The 22054-nt window shown below is 45.0% G+C and overlaps 1 protein-coding gene and 1 pseudogene across 1 annotated transcript in view; one reads left to right on the top strand and one right to left on the bottom strand.

Annotated features, from left to right (window-relative positions):
• LOC126474572 (sodium channel protein Nach-like) overlaps window positions 1-15584 on the bottom strand; it is a 105393-nt gene extending 89809 nt beyond the window's left edge. Inside the window, exons 1-3 of the mRNA XM_050102049.1 lie at window positions 15469-15584; window positions 5511-5774; window positions 152-308 (exon numbers count right to left, since the gene is read on the bottom strand). Coding sequence (XP_049958006.1) covers window positions 152-308; window positions 5511-5774; window positions 15469-15584 — 537 coding nt within the window. The remainder of the gene's footprint in view (window positions 1-151; window positions 309-5510; window positions 5775-15468) is intronic.
• On the top strand, window positions 2638-2755 carry LOC126475937 (5S ribosomal RNA; annotated as a pseudogene).
• Window positions 15585-22054: the final 6470 nt, after the last annotated feature.

Genomic DNA, 22054 nt, shown 5'->3' on the forward strand with positions numbered 1-22054 from the left:
AAACATTTTTCCATTAAGGCGTTGCCCATCGAGTCTCACAGTGAGCTAAATTTATTAACAGTTGTGACGATGACTTTTGAAATAATAAACTGTTTATTTACTTTTTTTCCATTTGCCTTTTCATTTGACTGCCGCTTGTAAGTCAACTCACTTCTGCGGCGATACTCTTCATTTCGTCGGCAATGCCATAGAGCGTGCGGTCTTCCTGGTACTTCGTAAATGCTGCGAGATTTAACAGCGAAATATTCACTACGTCTGCGAGGAAGTTCATATAATAATTCTGCTTATCAGTCGCATAGGCCCACTTCCTGTCAAATGAACAGATACAGTTATTAGGGGGGAAATTGTTAAGCATCGAAGTTAAATATAACAAGATCTATAACACAGAATTTCACTATTTGTGAATAAAGAAACAATAACATACTGGGAACACTGGAACAGCCCATCAAACACTACCGTCATTTTGAATCTAAACCAACACATACAAAATTACATCGCTTCGGGTTTATTCTCAATGCTGTAGGTATAAGGGGCGACCAAAAAGTTTCCGTTCGAAGGCCACACTAATCCCCTCGCCTAAATGTCGGTGCTTACGCACCGGCATCGGGGTCGTGCTGGGTTGAATATGGGTAAATATAAAATGAGAATCGATAAATAAACAGATAGCCACCGGAATACCAAAACGCAAAACAAAAACCTAAGAACTTACAGACCAACATAATACATAGCTAATGAAGCTCATATGATTAAAAAAGATGAAACGGCTCTGGAATACATAGCAAACGTGCCCGAATATTGCATATAAGATCGCCCAAATGAAAAGGAGGTCCTCGCTGTGGTGACGTTATAGATGGTTCAAATGGTTCTGAGCACTATGGGACTTAACATCTGTGGTCATTAGTCCCCTAGAACTTAGAACTACTTAAACCTAACTAACCTAAGGACATCACACACATCCATGCCGGAGGCAGGATTCGAACCTGCGACCGTAGCAGTCGCGCGGTTCCGGACTGAGCGCCTAGAACCGCTAGACCACCGCGGCCGGCGGTGACGTTGTACATACTCCCAATGGGTGCATGGGGTTTGTCGAGAGATGACGTGGTGGCTATTCCCAGCAAGTGGAGTTAACGGCTTTGCAGCAATTTCCTCACTTCTGGTTAGATGTTTCAGCATCTTGTTGCATAGCAGATTTCTCTCGATCTGTAGAAAGAGCAGATATCCAATTTCTTCGCACAAAAGGGGAGGATGGTTCACAAATTTATCGCAGAATGGAAGAGACGTACAGAGAGCAGTGCCTCACACGGTGCACAATATTCTGGTGTTGTAGCATTACGAAGCGGGATGCGTGAACATCAAGGACATGCCACGCACTGAGCAAGCGCACGTTGTTGCCACGAGTGCCATGATTTCGGCTGGAAGGAGCTCATACGAACGAATCATCGTGTCACTACATGTGATACTGCTGTTAAACTGTCGATAAGCAAAGGATAAGCTTTGTCATGGCAAAGTTTTCTGTACAGCGAGTCTCCAGGCACTTTTCAGGGAGTCAGAAAGTGGCGAGAGTGGGTGTTTGCTTGACCCATCCGTTGAGATACGCGAAACAAGGAACAGATTACATCGCTCAGATCATGGCACGTAATAAAACGCGGTATCACTACTCCCCATTGCCTCCAGTCAGATGAACATGGAGTGGCAGCATCCCATCTCACCTCGTCGAAAAAAAGCCCACTCTACACCGAAGGCTGGAAAAGTGATGCTCAGTTTCTTTTTCGATGAAGAAGGATCTCTACTCATCGACTGGCTACCACAGAGAGCAACAGTTAACGCTGAACAGTATCGCAACACGTAGTTAGGCACAGAGGCCATCAAGGACAAGCACAGGGGCAAGTTCACGAATTGGATAGCGCTTCTCCAGAACTTTCTAGGTAACATGTAGCCAAAAACTCCCTCGTGTTCCTTCAAAAATTTCTATGGGAGGTCCTGGAACATACTTCTTACAGCTTCAGTGTCTTTCCACGTGACTTACATATCTTCGTCCCATTAAAACGATACCTGAAAGGTCAGAGGTTCACATGTGAGAAGGAAGTGCAGGCCACTGTGCAAAACTAGACCTATCAAGGATACAAGAGTTTCTACACTGAAGCTATCCATTCCCTTCCTAGGCACAGGGATCGGTGTATAAAATCAATGCCAGTTATGTATAGTTCTACTGTTCCACTAGATCTGTAATTATAGTATTCTTATTAAAATTTCTTTACATAAGCTGCAGTCTGCTTTTCGTTTGGGCACACCTTATAGTTATTGGACCAGGACACAATACCCAGTCAATCCAGAAAAATCAGAGGATGTCTATCAAACGAAGATATAAAATATGTAATTGATGGCGGGCAAGAGAGATACTATCTAGTCATGGCACATGGCAGTAGAACGTGGCAGATTACCTAGGCGGCGTCACGGAGGCGTAAGTGCTCCAGATATCATCGTAGTTACGGGTTGGCATGGTAATTCCAGATCATCTGATTGTTGCAACTACTGAGCAACAAAGGTGACGAACGGTTTCTCCGACTAATCAGTAATCTTTTATCGACCTCCTGGTTGCTGTAGAACTCGTTTAAACTGTCGCAGCATGCCACAAAAGCCAACGGCCTTGCCACAGTGGAAACACCGGTTCCCGTCAGATCACCGATGTTAAGCGCTGTCGGGCTGAACTAGCACCTGGATGGGTGACCATCCGGTCTGCCGAGTGCTGTTGGCAAGCGGGGCGCACTCAGCCCTTGTGAGACAAACTGAAGAGCTACTTTATTGAGAAGTAGCTGCTCCGGTCTCGGAAACTGACGTATAGCCGGGTGAGCGGTGTGCTGACTACATGCCCCTCCATATCCGCATCCAGTGACGCCTATGGGCTGAGGATGACACGGCGGCCGGTCAGTACTTTTGGGTCTTCATGGCCTGTTCGGGAGGAGTTTTACTTTTTTAGCATGCCATATAAATGGTAAGATCCTGTGAATAGATGGTCATTGGGATTTCTAGCGGAAATATTGATGACTTCAGCTTTTCCAGGAATTGATGACATTCGCATCAGCTTTTCCCAGAATCCTTGACGCCAGGATCCGGCGCTCAGCCAATGACAACACTCCCACAATTTCTTCTGCCTAGCTCTTATACACTGTGGACATTGGCGTTACGTAAGAGTGTCGATGTCATCGTGCTGTTTGCCAGTTACGTGCCAATGGGGTGCAATCTTGGCCCCCACCCTTCGGGCAATTGTAATTTTTATAGTTGATCGTGTGTGAACTGTCATTTACAATCTGTACGTCCACCAAATATGAAGCGCCTCCAGCCACAGGAAAGAAGAAGGCTATCACTAAGCACTGTCAGTTCTTTTTTTTTAACAATATGGTTATTATTAGCAAAAACACAGATTTGTGTGCATGCGTCAGACACTCCAACACAACTTGTGAAGGCAGCAGCTAATGTTATACTGCTACCACACATGTGTCTTTCCAGATATGCTGACCTGTTATGATAAATTAATAACGTTTAAATTTCGATTTTTGTTGTTATTGTTACAGACGAGGACACACAGGTGTTCCGTGATATACTAGTGCCTCAGGTTGTCTGCCTGATCTGTCATGCCTGTTGCTGTTTGACTATGTCGCAGCACAGCCATAGCAGCAACCAATCACAACCCAAAGCCCGTCATCCAATGCTCACGGAACTGCTGGGCCGCGATATAGAGGTGTTTCAAGACCCACTATTGTATGAGCTATAGCAGAAGCCTTCTACATGGAGTTTATTTGGACTGCCAAGCAATCAGGAAGAATATAGTTGGACAACGAATGGCTATTACTGCAATTGCCGGTTGTAAATTGATGACTTATATACATATACAAATAAAATATGCCCTATAATGGTTTTATTCGTCAACGCTTTCAACACACACACCACACACACACTTGGTGTGTTGTAACTGCAGCATATACACAGGCATAACACAAGCATAACATAATACATGTTGGAGTAACATCTTACAGTGGTATACACCACAGTTATGCCTTGCATATACTGCGCATATGTCTTACATACACTGCCATAATAATATTTATAACTCTACTGACTAGCCAGTCAGTACTGTAGGAGTCAAGATACTTTACTGCATTAAGGGAGATAAGATGTGGCAGACCAGATGTTGTTGTACACCCATAGGCACCCATTCAAATGAATGGCTGCCTATCAGTTTATGCATCCTGTGTTTATCCCTAACTTTAAGATCTACGCTATAGAACGTTGGAAGCGGGCATACTCCACTGCAACTTGTTGTATTCCAATGGGACAGTGGGATGTTCTCTGCATATAATAAAATGCCAATCTGTGTGTGGTGTTTAACAATGTTAACGTGTCACACAGCTCGCATTCTATGTGCATGGTTTGAAGAGCACCAGGATCACTTCACCGTATCCTTTGACCATCAAACACCCCAGACTTAAAATCAATCGAGAATTTGTGGGACCACCACAACCGGACTCTTGGCTCCATGTATCCTGAACCGAGAACCCTAACGCAGCTCGCCATGGCACTGGTGTCAGCATGGCTCAACATCCCTGTCGGTACCTTCAGAACCTTATTGACTCTCTTCCTGCGTGTCTCGCGGCGGCCCGCGCTGCTAAAGATCGTTATTGAGGCTATTGACAGGTGGTCACATTAACGTGACTGGACAGTGCAATCATTCAAAAAATTCAAATATTAATACGTATTTTAACATATCACAATAGACTATTTTATGGCCTGTCGGCTTTCATGCTGACATTTTTGGGATGTGCCGGCCGGTGTGGCCGTGCGGTTCTAGGCGCTTCAGTCTGGAACTGCGTGACCGCTACGATAGCAGGTTCGAATCCTGCCTCGGGCATGGATGTGTGTGATGTCCTTAGGTTAGTTAGGTTCAAGTAGTTCTAAATTCTAGGGGACTGATGACCACAGATGTTAAGTCCCATAGTGCTCAGAGCCATTTAAACCATTTTTTTTTTTGGGGGGGGGGGGGGATGTACGTACTGATGCCTCAGTAAGAAAAAAGTGCTAGCAAAGTGTGATTTTTCATTTCTGTTGCCGCTTGCTGCTACATATATCACTTTCCATTAGTATCAACATATACGTTTTACAGCGACTACTATTTCTAACAATATAAACCTCGCCATCAGGAAATTATAACGGTAAAAAATATAGTAAATATGCATTACTTTTTTCGTTTTATTAGTGTTTACAAAATGAATTTAAAAAAGTGCTTTTTTTAAAGCAGAGATATCCTATATTATTCTAATGTAAAATTGAGAATTTCTTTTCAAGGCTAGTACACGAAGGGTAAGAGCGGGTATATAAATGAAATTACGGGAATGTTCAATGGAAGTATGTCAGGTGAATGAACAAGCCAAGAGGCAATGCCGTTTGTTCTACTGTTTGGCGAGCACTGATGCTCTACCAAATAGACTACAGTAATGCGAAATCAGCTAGCTTACCGTGAGATATATTCCGCTGCTGCTTTCTCGTCGAGCCTGTCTCTGTAGCAGACAGTGACTGCGGGAAACAAATTTTGCCAGTTCTGGTAGTCTTTCTCCAGCGACACAACAGTCGGCTGCTCCTGGAACCGTCTGTAGCTGCTCATTGTGAGCAGTACGCTGACTGCAATCGCTACCACTATGTTGAAGCCCCACAGCGCACTAACAACAGAAAACAGCGGACAGTTAAGGTTGATATCAGTTCCACGTGATAGTGAGTATATGCTGTGAAAAAATTTAATCAACTGTTATCCCAGCAACACTTTTTAGAGAAGTATGAAATTTTCATTAAACTGCGATATCACATGAGTTAGTCGTTGTTGTTATTGTGGTCTTCAGTCCTGAGACTGGTTTGATGCAGCTCTCCATGCTACTCATACAGTAAAGCTGCACGCCCTCGGGAAAAATTACAGCTGTAGTTTCCCCTTGCTTTCAGACGTTTGCAGTACCAGCCCAGCACAGCAAGGCCGTTTTGGTTAGTGTTACAAGGCCTGATCAGTCAATCATCCAGACTGTTGCCCCTGCAACTACTGAAAAGGCTGCTGCCCCTATTCAGAAACCACACGTTTGTCTGGCCTCTCAACAGATACCCCTCCGTTGTGGTTGCAACTACGGTACTGCTATCCGTATCGCTGAGGCACGCAAGCCTCCCCACTAACGGCAAGGTCTATGATCACGGGGCGGTGGGGGGGGGGGGGAGGGGGGGGAGGGGGCCAGTTAGTTATAAAGTTATAATTATCGCTTTGAAATTATAACGTTACTTAATTAGAGTTTAAGATAAAACACCGATGCACATCGAAGAAACTGTTCAAACATGACGGAAATCTGTAGGTGTGATGTAGATGTACAGCAAAACAAATTATTACAATTTCAAAAAAGTTGGATGATTTATTCAAGAGAGAGTGCTTCACAATCTGAACAAGTCAGTAATGTCTTGGTCCACTTCTGGTCCTTATGCAAGCAGTTATTTGTCTTGGCATTGATTGACAGAGTTGTTGCATGGCCTCCTCAGGGATATTGTGCCAGATTCTGTTCAACTGGCCCGTTACATCGTCAAAATCCCGAGCTGGTTGGTGGACCCAGCTCTAAACGTTCTCAATTATGGAGAGATATGGCGACTTGCTAGCCAAGATAGGGCTTGCAGACCATCACTTCCAGTTGTCGGGCTATGTGGCAGGCGACTATCAAGTTGGTATCCCATCCAGAGCCTCTCCAAACACGTCTTTGCTGGTCATCAGGGCTCATTTAGAAGCGGGGTTCATCACTGGAGGCAATTCTACTCCAGTCAATGAGATTCCAGGTCGAAGACGTGTCTGGAGACGCCCCGGATAACAGTGGGATACTAACCTGACTGTCGCCAGCCATACAGCCCGACAACCAGGAGTGATGACTAGGGATACCATTCACTTTCATAGCAGGACCCGTTTGGTTGTCATCCGCGGCACCCTTACAGCACAGCCGTACGTCGACCATATTGTATGCCCCGTTTCATTGCCCTTCATGGCGAGCCATCCTCAGCACACATTTTAACGAGATAATACCCTCCGTACATGGCAAGAGTTTCTACTGCTTGCCTGCGTGCTTGCCAAACCCTACCTTGGCGAGCAAGGTCGCCGAGTCCCTCCCCATTGAGGACATTTGGAGTATTGTGGGCAATGTCCTCCAAACATCTCGGGACTTTGACGATATAACTCGCCATTTGGACAGAATTTAGCACGATAAGTGCTTGCATAAGGGCCAGAGGTGGACAACGCGCTATTGACTCGCTCAATTTGTGAAGCTCTTTCTCTTGAATAAAACATACCAATTTTTCTGAAACGGTAACTATTAATTTGCCTGTACACGTAGATCAGATTTACAGATTACTGTCTCATTCGGATAATTCCTTAGTGGTGCGTCGTCTTTTTTTTCACAGAGTTTTTAAAAAAGGGGGGGGGGGCGAAGAGCGTCATAATTGCCCATGCTGAAGCGTACAGCAGCAATGCACCATAATATGATCCACAAGTCAGGGGGCATAGACGCTTCCATCTTGGTCAAACATGTCTGAATTACGAAGAACGAAGTGTCAGGCCGTCTTTCAGTGAGGAATAGAGAATCGCAAGAACAACTGAGGTACTGTATTGTATTGTATGTTAACCGGGGACCTATTTTTTAACGACGGAGAGGCTCCTTCCCTGCCGCAGCCGCAGTGATCCACAAATCCACAACGACTACCGCAGTCCACTTCACCCCTCCGCCGCCCCACACCGAACCCAGGGTTAAGCCGTCGGCACACGGATCGTGCATCCGAACGTTGAGCGTTGAGCGTGCCGAGATTCTGACGTCATAGCGTGGAATACCACGTTCGGGGGCCTTTCCGAACGTGCAGAGCAATATCTAGCATGTCAGATATTCTGAGCGTGCGTCTGAGCGTTGACTAATGCGATGGCACAACGCACATACGTCACATGCACGCCATCTCCCTTCAGCACAAAGTTGTGAGGCGACATATTGGCATTCATTTCAAGCTTACACATATATATATGCCGTTTCTGAGCACCAGCAAATTGAGAATCACTGGAAAATCCGTTGTTAACTGTGTGATCCGTTGTAATAAAATAATGAGAAACATCATATTCGTGGTAAAAGAATTATTGCAACATGCGTATTATGAGAGTATGCTATTTGAAGGCAGCAATGCACTGAAGATGCACCCAAAACGCATTGTTCTTGGTACAATTTGTTATAATTAAATTTCAGTTAGTAACATAGCTACGATTAAAGCTTTCAACAAGTACTAAGATTCGTAAGATCCTATGAATAGCAATTAACTACCAAATGTTGGTTTAGCATGGTGAATAGCGTTACTGATAAGTGGAATTTTTATGTTTGGGCGGTGGTTCGCGACTCGTCAGTACGTAAATTTTTTTCCTAACATTTGCGTTTTTATTAGGTTCTGTTACTTTATTATTAGTTTAATATAAGTATACACTATAATTTTTGATGTTGTGTAAATATAAGTTCACCTTTCTTTGGTTGTACGATTGGCTTGATCTACAGCACACGCTGCGCTACTTGTGTAAAGCTATTTTGCTCCTTTTTCTTTTACGCTTCGTAATTCACGTGTTGCAAAGATTCTGCTACTGGGTAGGAACAGTGATCAAGTAAGACTAACCTTCGAGTTTTACTAAAATGTGGGAATGATGAAATAATGTTTATCTTACGTGAAGAAGTATTGCAAATTTGTATCGCACTGTTTGTAATGCAACTTTTATAAGCCTGTGTCCTTATTGATTGGACGTGGTACTTTCCTTTTCATGGACAATGGAGGAAATTTGCGTTTTAATAGAGCTAAAGTGGGAATTTTACGCGCGCCCGTTTAGTAAACAGTGTGATTTACGAACTAGAAACTTCCCGCAACTGCCGCCAGAGTGCGTTGCGATCGCGTGTACCACGTTGGGGCCCACGCACCGTATGCACAAGTCGCATCGTTTCTGAGCGTTCAGCAGCACGTTGAACTAAGCACGCTCAACGTTGACGTTCGACAGCACGGTCCGTGTGCCGGCGGCTTTACTGTGCGGTTCGGCCCCCGGTCGACCCCCCCCCCCCTTCCCCCATGGGACGTCTCACAACAGACGAGTGTAACCCCTATGTTTGTGTGGTAGAGTAATGGTGGTGTACGCGTACGTGAAGAACTTGTTTGCGCAGCAATCGCCGACATAGTGTAGCTGAGGGGGAATACGAGGAACCAGCCCACATTCGCTGAGGCAGATGGAAAACCGTCTAAAAACCATCCTCAAACTGGCCGGCTCACCGGACCTCGACACAAGTCCGCCAGGTGGATTCGTGCTGGGGACGAGGCGCTCCTTCCCACTCCGGAAAGTCGTGCGTTAGACCGCTGGGCTAACCGGGCAGGCACAATTGAGGTAGTTGCACTCAAAGACCTACGTATCACATGGAAATAGTAGAAAAAATTAAAATTTTATTTATTTATTTACACGTCAGGCTCCGTAGGACCAAATTGAGGAGCAAACTTCCAAGGTCATGGAACATGTCAGTACATGAAATTACAACATAAAAGAACAGATAAAAATAAAATGTTTACGAATCCGAAAAAAATCAATCCATACGTTTAAGTAAACACAATCAACAATACAACAAGAATCAGCTTAATTTTTCAAGTAACTCCTCGACAAAATAGAAGGAGTGACCCATGAGGAGAGTCTTCAGTTCGATTTGAAAGCGCGTTGATTACTCCTAAGATTTTTGAATTCGAGTCGTAGCTGATTGAAAATGGATGCAGCACTATACTGCACACCTTTCTGCACAAGAGTTAAGAAAGTCCAATCCAGATGCAGGTTTGATATCTGCCGGGTATTAATTGAGTGAAAGCTGCTTATCCTTGGGAATAAGCTAATATTGTTAACTAGAAATGACAGTAAGGAATGCACATATTGAGAGGCCAATGTCAGTGACAGGTTACGTGACCGAGTTGCCTTGGCGGCCTCCTTCTTGGAAGCATCCGTCTGTAACGGTGCCGATTTCTTGCGTCCTCCATCAGCAGATAGGACGCTGTTCCTTCTCCGCCCTGTAATGGCTTCATACTCCCATTTCCCTCTTTCGACAGGAAGAGTTGACGCATCTGCAGTGGCTTCAGTTCAGGATGTGACCTCGTTGAGGATGGTTAGGTTTGATTATTGCAGAATTACTATAATTGCTGGCGATGGGTTGATCCCTTCCGTTGCAGCTACTCGATCTCGTAATGTTGCGTTCGGAACCGTAGTCCCGTCGCGAAAAGTTCACCAGCGCCTGTACTCCTCTCGTGACACGCTTCTTGCATTGCCGAATGGGGCTAGGAAACTCTGGAAAGCCAGAGGGCATGTCAGAGGTGCTGCCGTCACCGCACGTGCGTGCGTTGTCACAGCCTCATCCACTACGCGCGCGCGTACTAAGTGTGTGTCCGATATACGTATGCTCGCCTCGGGACACTCACTCCTAATACACCAAGCTGCGGCGCATTATTTATAGGCAGTACGTATTGCGATTACAGAACCATCTGTTATTTCGAAACTCCTTTATAAACTTCTTACTGCTTTCACAATAAACATGCCATTTGTTGCATTCGTCTATCGATCTTAGTTTTCGATATTTTTAATCTTGAAATCAGGAATTCCTTCGCTGGACACCATCTATAAATCAGTGTGCAGTATACACTGCCGTTTAATGTATATACTAACGGAAAACGAACAACGAAACAAGGCTTAGTAAGGCTGATGGCCGCCCATTGTGGCCGTGCGGTTCTAGGAGCTTCAGTCCGGAACCGCACTGCTGCTACGGTTGCAAAAAAATGGCTCTGAGCACTATGCGACTTAACTTCTGAGGTCATCAGTCGCCTAGAACTTAGAACTAATTAAACCTAAGGACATCACACACATCCATGCCCGAGGCAGGATTCGAACCTGCGACCGTTGCGGTCACGCGGTTCCAGACTGAAGCGCCTTTAACCGCACGGCCACACCGGCCGGCGCCACGGTTGCAGGTTCAAACCTTGCCTCGGGTGTGGATGTGTGTGATGTCCTTAGGTTAGTTAGGTTTAAGTAGTTCTAAGTCGAGGACTGATGACCTCAGGTGTTAAGTCCCATAGTGCTCAGAGCCATTTGAACCATTTTTTTTTTTTTTAAGGCTGATGGGAGGGAAATATTTTTCGGGCAGCCAGTACCACAGGCCATAAGTAGTCGCGGGGTGGAGGGAAGCGATGGGAATGGCTGTTACCCACACGTCTCTCCCACTCGCAGGCATTCTTTCGAACTACCTTCAGTAAGAAGTTCTCCGAAAAAGTTCAACGGTGCCAAAACGTTGGAAAGGCAATCACTGAATATGATGTAGCATGAACACCAAAAAAGTATTAACAATATAGGTATTAACCAAGATCTAAATGACAAAGTGACTAACGACAATTTGTTTACAGAGCAGCTACCATAGAAACAATCCTTCTGAGAAAGCTTTTGGTCAGGCCTCCTGTTCTGTTCACGGCTATCACAGACCTGCATCCATAGCCGATGTCGTTAACACACGCCTGCGCGGTGGCATTCGATTCGGAGGTAAGCCGATTCGAACCGTGGTGGTGGATGAATCTTAAAACTGCCAGTAGTTGGCCGCTAAGGGGAGCAGAGGTATTGTCGTGATGTTCCTGATCGCCACACATTGCTCCAGTGCCCTGGATTAAGTTGCAAATCTCACAACAGTGTCTCATGGAGTGAGACACTGTTGATAGTGACCCATCCATCGGATGTGGACGTTGACCTTGGCGACCTTCTTGGTGCTGTTCGAGAGGAGTAGGCTCTGTGGTAGGACTGGGATTCTCTGGTCACCATACAACACGGACATGGCACTACACTATACATGCATCTGTTAAACTCACCTACACTCTTCAAGTACATATAAGACTCAGGTTTCACATATCATCAACGAAAGAGGCCAATGTGCATCGAGGAAGAACGCACTTTCCACCACGCGGCTGGAGCATTTTCGTGGAATTTCCCGGCCAACAATGCCATACGACATTTACACATTTTTACCTTTATCATGGCACTCCTCTACATCAGGTGCCATTTGCCAGCAGGTCCGTACCGAGAGAGTGGTGAGAAGCCCCCCTCCCCCCGTCAATGGCGTAGACAGAGGGAGCGCAAAAAGCAAAAAGTGGCCAGTTAAGAAAAAAAAAAGCGAGAAATCCGATTTAAGAATTAACCGGGAGGGGGCACGTGTGTTCTCCAGCCCCACGTGTTCCTACTTTCCTACAAATGGCTGCTACCGAACACGCATTTTAACCGTCAACAGTGCGCTTGGTGCCTAACAGCTAGCTGATCTTCAACTATGGAGTTTTAGTTGCTACTTCACTACAGTATTGTAGGATCTTAACGACTGGCGTGAAACTGTTTAAGCTAGGCTGCTTGAAAATATTCGGTAGAGTAATAAGTGAAATGGGAAACAGATCTTTCATATAACATACCATTTCATCTCACTTTAATTTCCCGTTAGGAAAGCGTTACATGAGAGCTCTGTATCTTATTCTGAAAAACATGCAGCAAATTTTTGTACCAAATAAAACAGAAATTTCGATACAACAGAGCTAGTTAACGAAACAGCTGCTTTCACATTCCAGCAGAAAGAGCTGATGAAGAGCACTGACGCAGATTCCCATTCGGTTACCTAGAATTTTTTTTTTTTTAATGTGCTTTCCAGACATCGAAATAGCTATGAAGATAGAAATAGCTACGAAGATATTTATGACAGTTTCAATTCACTTTCAGCAAGTTAAAGATGGTAACAAACGATTTACTGTCGAGTATAGCTGAAGCAGATTGTCAAATTCAGCTAGCTTGTCGATGGAATACGACAAATCTGCAAGTCTGCTAAATTTGATTCCAGTGGCATTATTAATGAGTTTGCTGCGATCAAATCAAGGAAATAGAAAATAAAATATCATTATAATAAGAACACAATTCTTGGGGAGGAATGTGCTCTTGACAATTATAGCCCTTTTTCTTTTATTTTCTATTAATTCATTCATTGTTAATAATTTAGTGGGGCAAAGAAAATCTGTTCTTCATTATACAGCATGATAAAATCAATGTACAGAAACTACAACAAACAATAAGCTGTAGATTTTGTTTCATTTTCAATTCTTTTAAAAAGTTTGTACAATTCGTAATTTATTTACTACAATAATACATTAAATTAGTTGTGTGCAGTATCTTTCGTCGATACAGGGTGGTTATAAACAGTCTGAAAAGCTTTTAAGGGTATTTCAGGGTAACTTGTGGTGAGAAATAATTGTTAAGAGAAGAATTCGATAAGTTGCACCGTTTCCGAGTTAATTAGTATTGGCGTTAGGCGATCAGGACGTTGCGCGCGCAAATTCAAGTGGCCCGCCCAAGACGGTGCCGCCAAATTTGTTCTTCGTTTGGTTTCCTAAAACCAAACGAGAGCGATAAGAAAACTGGACATTGAATCATAGTAAGGATCGAATCCGAGCCAAAGGCTGAGCAGTCTAGTGCGCTGTCGCCTACGCTATGAGGACAACTGGCACTAATTGTATATGGCAGGCAGCTTGATTATGCGCGCGCGGAGGCCTGACTGGCTAACTTCAATGCTTATTAACTCGGAAACGGCGCAACCTATCGAATTCTTTTCTTAACAATTATTTCTCAGCACAGCGTACCCTGCAACACCCTTACAAGCTTTTGAGAGCGTTTCTGACAACTCCGTATAGATCATTGAAGTAATAACTTTTCAATAAAACTTCATTTGTATTAAATCTACCCTATAGGAAATTTGCTATAGGGTATGCTTGTAGAAAAAGCTGCAAAAAGTTAAATCTTTTGGGGAGATGATTTTTGCAGGAGGGGGGGGGGGCGCACGACCACCTCGGAGCGTAACAACTGCAATTAGGTTTCATTGTTTATTTGCGTTCTCTCTGTGCAGCGCGTTTATTTTATGCGTCAGAAAGTCCTGTAGTTGTCAAAGTGCGCAGGAAAGTACACTACTGGCCATTAAAATTGCTACACCAAGAAGAGATGCAGATGATAAACGGATATTCATTGGACAAATATACTATACTAGAACTGACATCTGATTACATTTTCACGCAATTTGGGTGCATAGATCCTGAGAAAACAGTACCCAGAACAACCACCTCTGGCCGTAATAACGCCCTTGATAAGGCTGGGTATTGAGTCAAACAGAGCTTGGATGGCGTGTACAGGTACAGCTGACCATGCAGCTTCAACACGATACCACAGTTCATCAGAGTAGTGACTGGCGTATTGTGACGAGCCAGTTGCTCGGCCACCATTGACCAGACGTTTTCAACTGATGAGAGATCTGGAGAATGTGCTGGCCAGGGCAGCAGTCGAATGGCACCCCATACCATCGCGCCGGGTGATACGCCAGTATGGCGATGACGAATACACGCTTCCAATGTGCGTTCACCGCGATGTCGCCAAACACGGATGCGACCATCATGACGCTGTAAACAGAACCTGGATTCATCCGAAAAAATGACGTTTTGCCATCCGTGCACCCAGGTTCATCGTTGAGTACACCATCGCAGGCGCTCCTGTCTGTGATGCAGCGTCAAGGGTAACCGCAGCCATGGTCTCCGAGCTGGTAGTCCGTGCTGCTGAAAACGTCGTCGAACTGTTCGTGCAGATGGTTGTTGTCATGCAAACGTCCCCATCTGTTGACTCAGGGATCGAGACGTGGCTGCACGATCCGTTACAGCCATGCGGATAAGATGCCTGTCATCTCGACTGCTAGTGATACTAGGTCGTTGGGATCCAGCACGGCGTTCCGTATTACCCTCCTGAACCCACCGATTCCATATTCTGCTAACAGTCATTGGATCTCGACCAACGCAATCGCGATAGGCTACAATCCGACCTTTATCAAAGTCGGAAACGTGATGGTAGGCATTTCTCCTCCTTACACGAGGCATCACAACAACGTTTCACCAGGCAACGCCGGTCAACTGCTGTTTGTGTATGAGAAATCGGTAGGAAACTTTCGTCATGTCAGCACGTTGTAGGTGTCGGCACCGGCGCCAACCTTGTGTGAATACTCTGAAATGCTAATCATTTGCATATCACAGCATCTTGTTCCTGTCGGTTAAATTTCGCGTCTGTAGCACGTCATCTTAGTGGCGTAGCAATTTAAATGACCAGTAGTGTAGTAGTCGAAGTGCGCAGGAAAGTGATAAACCTATCGACACCCTTCAAAGCAAACGCAATATTTCATATTAACAGGCAGTGTGTAAAACTATCCAGCCATTCATTGTGCGCATGCAAAGGTAAAGCGGAGAACATCGCCCCCTTCCGTACTCGACTGTCAATTACGTAGTTACTTTCGTCAAGGCAATAAGGACTTTGAGAGGGTGACTCACACTTCCAGTGGGTGCCTGTCGGGGGCGACCAGGTGGCTGACGCCGTGCACGCTCGTCTCGCGGCCCAGGTGCAACACGTACGTCTTCGCGGCGGCGGCCGCGCGCTGCAGACGCATTGCTGCTGCCACTAGCCCGCTGGCGACTGAAGCCCGCGCAAGCAGAAGGCTCCGTGCCTTAACGCATGCGCACCACTGCACTCGCGCGCCCCACAGCCCGGAGGCTACGCGAGTCAACCGTCATCTATATCTCAACCAGAGCAAAAAGTAATTGACAATCGATCATTGAAGGGGAGGCGGGTACATCTACATCTACATTTATACTCCGCAAGCCACCCAACGGTGTGTGGCGGAGGGCACTTTACGTGCCACTGTCATTACCTCCCTTTCCTGTTCCAGTCGCGTATGGTTCGCGGGAAGAACGACTGCCGGAAAGCCTCCGTGCGCGCTCGAATCTCTCTAATTTTACATTCGTGATCTCCTCGCGAGGTATAAGTGGGGGGAAGCAATATATTCAATACCCCCATCCAGAAACGCAACCTCTCGAAACCTGGACATAAAGCTACACCGCGATGCAGAGCGCCTCTCTTGCAGAGTCTGCCACTTGAGTTTGCTAAACATCTCCGTAACGCTACCACGCTTACCAAATAACCCTGTGACGAAACGGACCGCTCTTCTTTGGATCTTCTCTATCTCCTCTGTCAACCCGACCTGGTACGGAACCACACTGATGAGTAATACTCAAGTATAGGTCGAGCGAGTGTTTTGTAAGCCACCTCCTTTGTTGATGGACTACATTTTCTAAGGACTCTCCCAATGAATCTCAACCTGGCACCCGCCTTACCAACAATTAATTTTATATGATCATTCCACTTCAAATAGTTCCGTACGCATACTCCCAGATATTTTACAGAAGTAACTGCTACCAGTGTTTGTTCCGCTGTCATATAATCATGCAATAAAGGATCCTTATTTCTATGTTTATAATCATGATTCCCTGTTCTGCGCTTACAGAGTCGAAAAGTTCGGGTCTGTTTGTTATCAGTAGGTCCAAGATGTTATCTCCACGAGTTGGTTCTCTGTTTAATTGCACGAGGTAATTTTCGGATAGTGCGCTCAGTATAATGTCACTCGATGCTCTGTCCCTACCACCCGTCCTAAACATCTGAGTGTCCCAGTCTATATCTGGCAATTTGAAATCTCCACCTAAGACTATAACATGCTGAGGAAATTTATGTGAAATGTATTCCAGATTTTCTCTCAGTTGTTCTGCCAGTAATGCTGCTGAGTCGGGAGGTCCGTAAAAGAAGCCAATTATTAACCTAGCTTGGTTGTTGAGTATATCCTCCATCCATAATAATTCACAAGAACTATCCACTTCTATTTCACTACACGATAAACTAATACTAACAGCGGCAAACACGCCACCACCGGTTGCATGCAATCTATCCTTTCTAAACACCGTCTGTGCCTTTGTAAAAATGTCGGCAGAGTTTATCTCTGGCTTCAGCCAGCTTTCCGTATCTATAACGATTTCAGCTTCGGTGCTTTCTATCAGCGCTTGAAGTTCCGGTACTTTACCAACGCAGCTTCGACAGTTTACAATTACAATACCGATTGCTGCTTGGTACCCGCATGTCCTGACTTTGCCCCGGACCCTTTGAGGCGTTGCCCTTTCTGTACTTTCCCAAGGCCATCTAACCTAACAAACCTCTCAGTCCACGCCACACAACCCCTGCTACCCGTGTAGCCGCCTGCTGTGTGTAGTGGAGTCCTGACCTATCCAGCGGAACCCGAAACCCCACCACCCAATGGCGCAAGTCGAGGAATCTGCAGCCCGCACGGTCGCAGAACCGTCTCAGCCTCTGATTCGGATCCTCCACTCGACTCTGTACCAAAGGTCCGCAGTCAGTCCTGTCGACGATGCTGCAGATGGTGAGCTCTGCTTTCATCCCGCTAGCGACACTGGCAGCCTTCACCAAATCAGATAGCCGCCGGAAGCCAGAGAGGATTTCCTCCGATCCATAGCGACACACATCATTGGCGCCGACATGAGCGACCACATGCAGATGGGTGCACCCTGTACCCTTCATGGCATCCGGAAGGACCCTTTCCACATCTGGAATGACTCCCCCCGAGATGCACACGGAGTGCACATTGGTAGGTGCGGGGAAGAATGTTGTCGCTTCGCCGTTACAGGCAAGCGCAGCATTTAGCTCCGGTAGCGCAGTTCCATACCGAGTACATGTTCCCCGTTAACGTGCAGTACTGAGTTCGCTTTACAGAATGATAACGTCATATCAGTTTTCTACGCGATTTTACAGTTTGCTTCACACCTTCCGTAAAGAAACATACCGCACTGAGAAGCAAGCATGTTGTTGTTGTGGCCTTCAGTCCAAAGAGTGGTTTCATGCAGCACTCCATACTGCCCTATCCTGAGCAAACCTCTTCATCTCCAAATAACTGCTGCAACCTACATTCTTCTGAATCTGCTTACTGTATCCTTCTCTTGGTCTCCCACTACGATTTTTACACCCCACTCTTCCCTGCGGCACTAAATTGTTGATCACTTGATATTTCAGAGCCGCGCGGGATTAGCCGAGCGGGGCCGGCACAGTAACTCAGCGTGTTCGGTTATAGGGTTGGCTTGCCCTCTGTAATAAAAAAACTGAGTTAATGAATCAACGACGAACTGAAATGGGTGTCTTGCGACGTCCGCACCGAGCAGATGAAACGAACGAAAACGAGATTAAAAAAAAAAAGAAAAGCTGTGTAAGGCGCTGCAGTCATGGACTGTGCGGCTGGTCTCGGCGGAGATTCGAGTCCTCCCTCGGGCATGGATGTGTGTGTGTGTTTGTCCTTAGGATAATTTAGGTTAAATAGTGTGTAAGCTTAGGAACTGATGACCTTAGCAGTTCAGTCCCATAAGATTTCGCACACATTTCAACTTTTATATATATATATATATATATATATATATATATATATATATATATAGATATTTCAGAACGTGCCCCATCAACCGCTCCCTTCTTTCAGTCAAGTTGTGCCACAAATTATTTGTCTCCCTAGTTCTATTCAGTACCTCCTCATTAGTTACATGAGCTACCAATCTAATCTTCATCATTCTTCTGCAGCATCACATTCCAAAAGCTCCTATTCTCTTTTTGTATAAACTGCTTATCGTCCATTTCATTTCATACATGGCTACAATCCAGACAAATACCTTCAGAAAAGGCTTCCTAACTCATAAGTCGATATTAGATGTTGACAGATTTCTCTTCTTCAGAAACAATTTTCTTGCCGTTGCCAGCCTAAATTTTATACCGTCTCTACTTCGGACATCGTCAATTATTTTGCTGCCCAAGTAGCGGAGGACAAGCTTACCAGTGTCCAAATAGCAAAACTCCTTTACTACTTTAAGCGTCTCGTTTCCTAATCTAATTCTCTCAGCATCATCTGATTCAATTCCACTACATTCCATTATCCTTGTCTCGCTTTTGTTGAAGTTCATCTTACGAGGTGCATTCGAGTTCTAAGGCCTCCGATTCTTTTTCTCCGGACTGGAAAGAGATAGAAACATGCGCATTGTTTTAAAATGAGGCCGCATTCATTGTCAATACGTCCCAGAGATGCTAGCACCGTACGGCAGATGGAATTTTACGGCCAGCGGCGAGAATGAGAACTGCTTTAAATACTTAAAATGGCGACATTTTCCTTACATGAACAGCATGCAATCATTCGTTTTCTGAATTTGCGTGGTGTGAAACCAATTGAAATTCATCGACAGTTGAAGGAGACATGTGGTGATGGAGTTATGGATGTGTCGAAAGTGCGTTCGTGGGTGCGACAGTTTAATGAAGGCAGAACATCGTGTGACAACAAACCGAAACAACCTCGGGCTCTCACAAGCCGGTCTGACGACATGATCGAGAAAGTGGAGAGAATTGTTTTGGGGGATCGCCGAATGACTGTTGAAAAGATCGCCTCCAGAGTCGGCATTTCTGTGGGTTCTGTGCACACAATCCTGCATGACGACCTGAAAATGCGAAAAGTGTCATCCAGGTGGGTGCCACGAATGCTGACGGACGACCACATGGCTGCCCGTGTGGCATGTTGCCAAGCAATGTTGACGCGCAACGACAGCATGAATGGGACTTTCTTTTCGTCGGTTGTGACAATGGATTAGACGTGGATGCCATTTTTCAATCCAGAATCAAAGCGCCAGTCAGCTCAATGGAAGCACACAGACTCACCGCCACCAAAAAAATTTCCGGTAACCGCCAGTGCTGAAAAAATGATGGTGTCCATGTTCTGGGACAGCGAGGGCGTAATCCTTACCCATTGCGTTCCAAAGGGCACTGCGGTAACAGGTGCATCCTACGAAAATGTTTTGAAGAACAAATTCCTTCCTGTACTGCAACAAAAACGTCCGGAAGGGCTGCGCGTGTGCTGTTTCACCAAGACAACGCACCCGCACATCGAGCTAACGTTACGCAACAGTTTCTTCGTGATAACAACTTTGAAGTGATTCCTCATGCTCCCTACTCACCTGACCTGGCTCCTAGTGACTTTTGGCTTTTTCCAACAATGAAAGACACTCTCCGTGGCCGCACATTCACCAGCTGTGCTGCTATTGCCTCAGCGATTTTCCAGTGGTCAAAACAGACTCCTAAAGAAGCCTTCGCCGCTGCCATGGAATCATGGCGGCAGCGTTGTGAAAAATGTGTACGTTTGCAGGGCGATTAAGTCGAGAAGTAACGCCAGTTTAATCGATTTCGGGTGAGTAGTTAATTAGAAAAAAAATTGGATGCCTTAGAACTTGAATGCACCTCGTAGATTGAATAACATGAGAGATAGGCTACAACCCTGTCTCACTCCATTCTTCCTAATTGCTTCCCTTTCATGCCCCCCGACTCATAACTGCCGTCTGGTTTTTGTACAACTCATAAATTAGCCTTCTGCTCCCTGTGTTTACCCCTGCTACCTTCACAAATTCAAAGAGAGTATTGCAGTCAACATTGTCGAAAGCTTTCTCTAAGTCTACAAATGTTATAAACGCAGGTTTGCCTTTCCTTAACATATCTTCCAAGATAAGTCGTAGGGTCAGTGTACAATAACCAATAACAACAGTTATGTTACAGACCTTGACTGCCGTCTGCGTCTGACTATGAACCACCTAGTGAGGTAGCAGAGCCACAACACAAAACGTACAGTCACGACACTCCTGCTCATTTATCTTATGCATTGCAACAGCAGCGCTCCAAGCGGTCAGATAGCTAACACTTTTGAATAAGATGAGTGCGAACAGCATTGTTTATACCTATTTGTAACATGGTTTTTACTTTAGGGAGCGTATGTAATGCCATGAAAATCAGCACTAACTAAGAAATCACACCACACTGGTCTTTCTTTAGTTTCCTAATGGCACCGGGGGTATGAAACAGTACATTACAGGACAGTTTATTTACAATTCTCCTATAACCTACAGGTATTTACTGAGGAATGTTGTTTTCTTTTAAGAACATAAAAATTGGTAGTAAACTGCAGAAGACCTAATATTTTGCAGAATAAAACGTCGTACATCTCAACAGCGATAAGTTTTCTCCTCCGCACTTCCAGTCAAATTACTGAATGTGGAAGGTAAAATACTTGTATGGAATGCAAATACTTAAGATTATTAAACGTCTCAAATAAGCCACCACAACTACGACTGAAGGGAAAACCACGCAAACGTGATAATGAAACGTCAAAAGCAATAATACTGTTTCACGATACACAGGAAATTAATTTTCGCACTGTCGCCACATTTGAGCTACAAAAGGCAAGAATCATCAGCACATTTCTTTTGAGGCAAAAGTGACGTGCATTAGAAAGTCGAGTTATGCGTAAGAACATACGGATCATTCGATTCCAAGTATGGTGTAGAATGATTCGATCGTTCTTACACTTCAACGTAACAGTAACGACTTTTACAGCTACGAGTGTCGCGACTGCGCGTATTAGACTGTGACAGAGTGCAGGATGGGAGGTGTGGCCAGAAAGTGTACCATACTGTTATAGCAGGAAAAACGCCTATCATAATAGGAACGGTTAACAACAGAAATATTTGCTTCTCATGCATGAATATGTGTTGTATTCTGTTGCTTCCGGCGGAGAAAGCTGCAATTACACACGTATTCGAAAGTATTTCTTCATAAATAGGTTGTTGCTTACCTCAGGAAATCAGTGACATTCGGCTGTTTTTCCGTTTATTTCACGACCATTCAGTCTCTTGATAATTTACTAATCCTTGTAACACATAAATATAATAACTATTTCGTTAAGCAAGTAGAAAAATAATTAAAAACAAACATTTATCGTACCATTAGCTTTCTCAGCGCTAGGGGCGCTGGTGTCGGCGCAACTGTCAGTCGCTAATAATTTTTATAGCAATGGGTATCCCGAGCGTGCACGTTAGACTGCGACTGAGCGCAGGATGGGTGGTGTGGCTAGACTCATGGTCTTATAGTTGTCCCGTAAACAGCTGTCTGTCAGTCCCTTTGTTTTTCTGCGATAGGAGTGGCGTTTCTTAATCTTTTTGGTAAGTG

This window comes from Schistocerca serialis, chromosome 4 (assembly GCF_023864345.2).
Source record: "Schistocerca serialis cubense isolate TAMUIC-IGC-003099 chromosome 4, iqSchSeri2.2, whole genome shotgun sequence".
Classification (NCBI taxonomy): Eukaryota; Metazoa; Arthropoda; class Insecta; order Orthoptera; family Acrididae; genus Schistocerca; species Schistocerca serialis.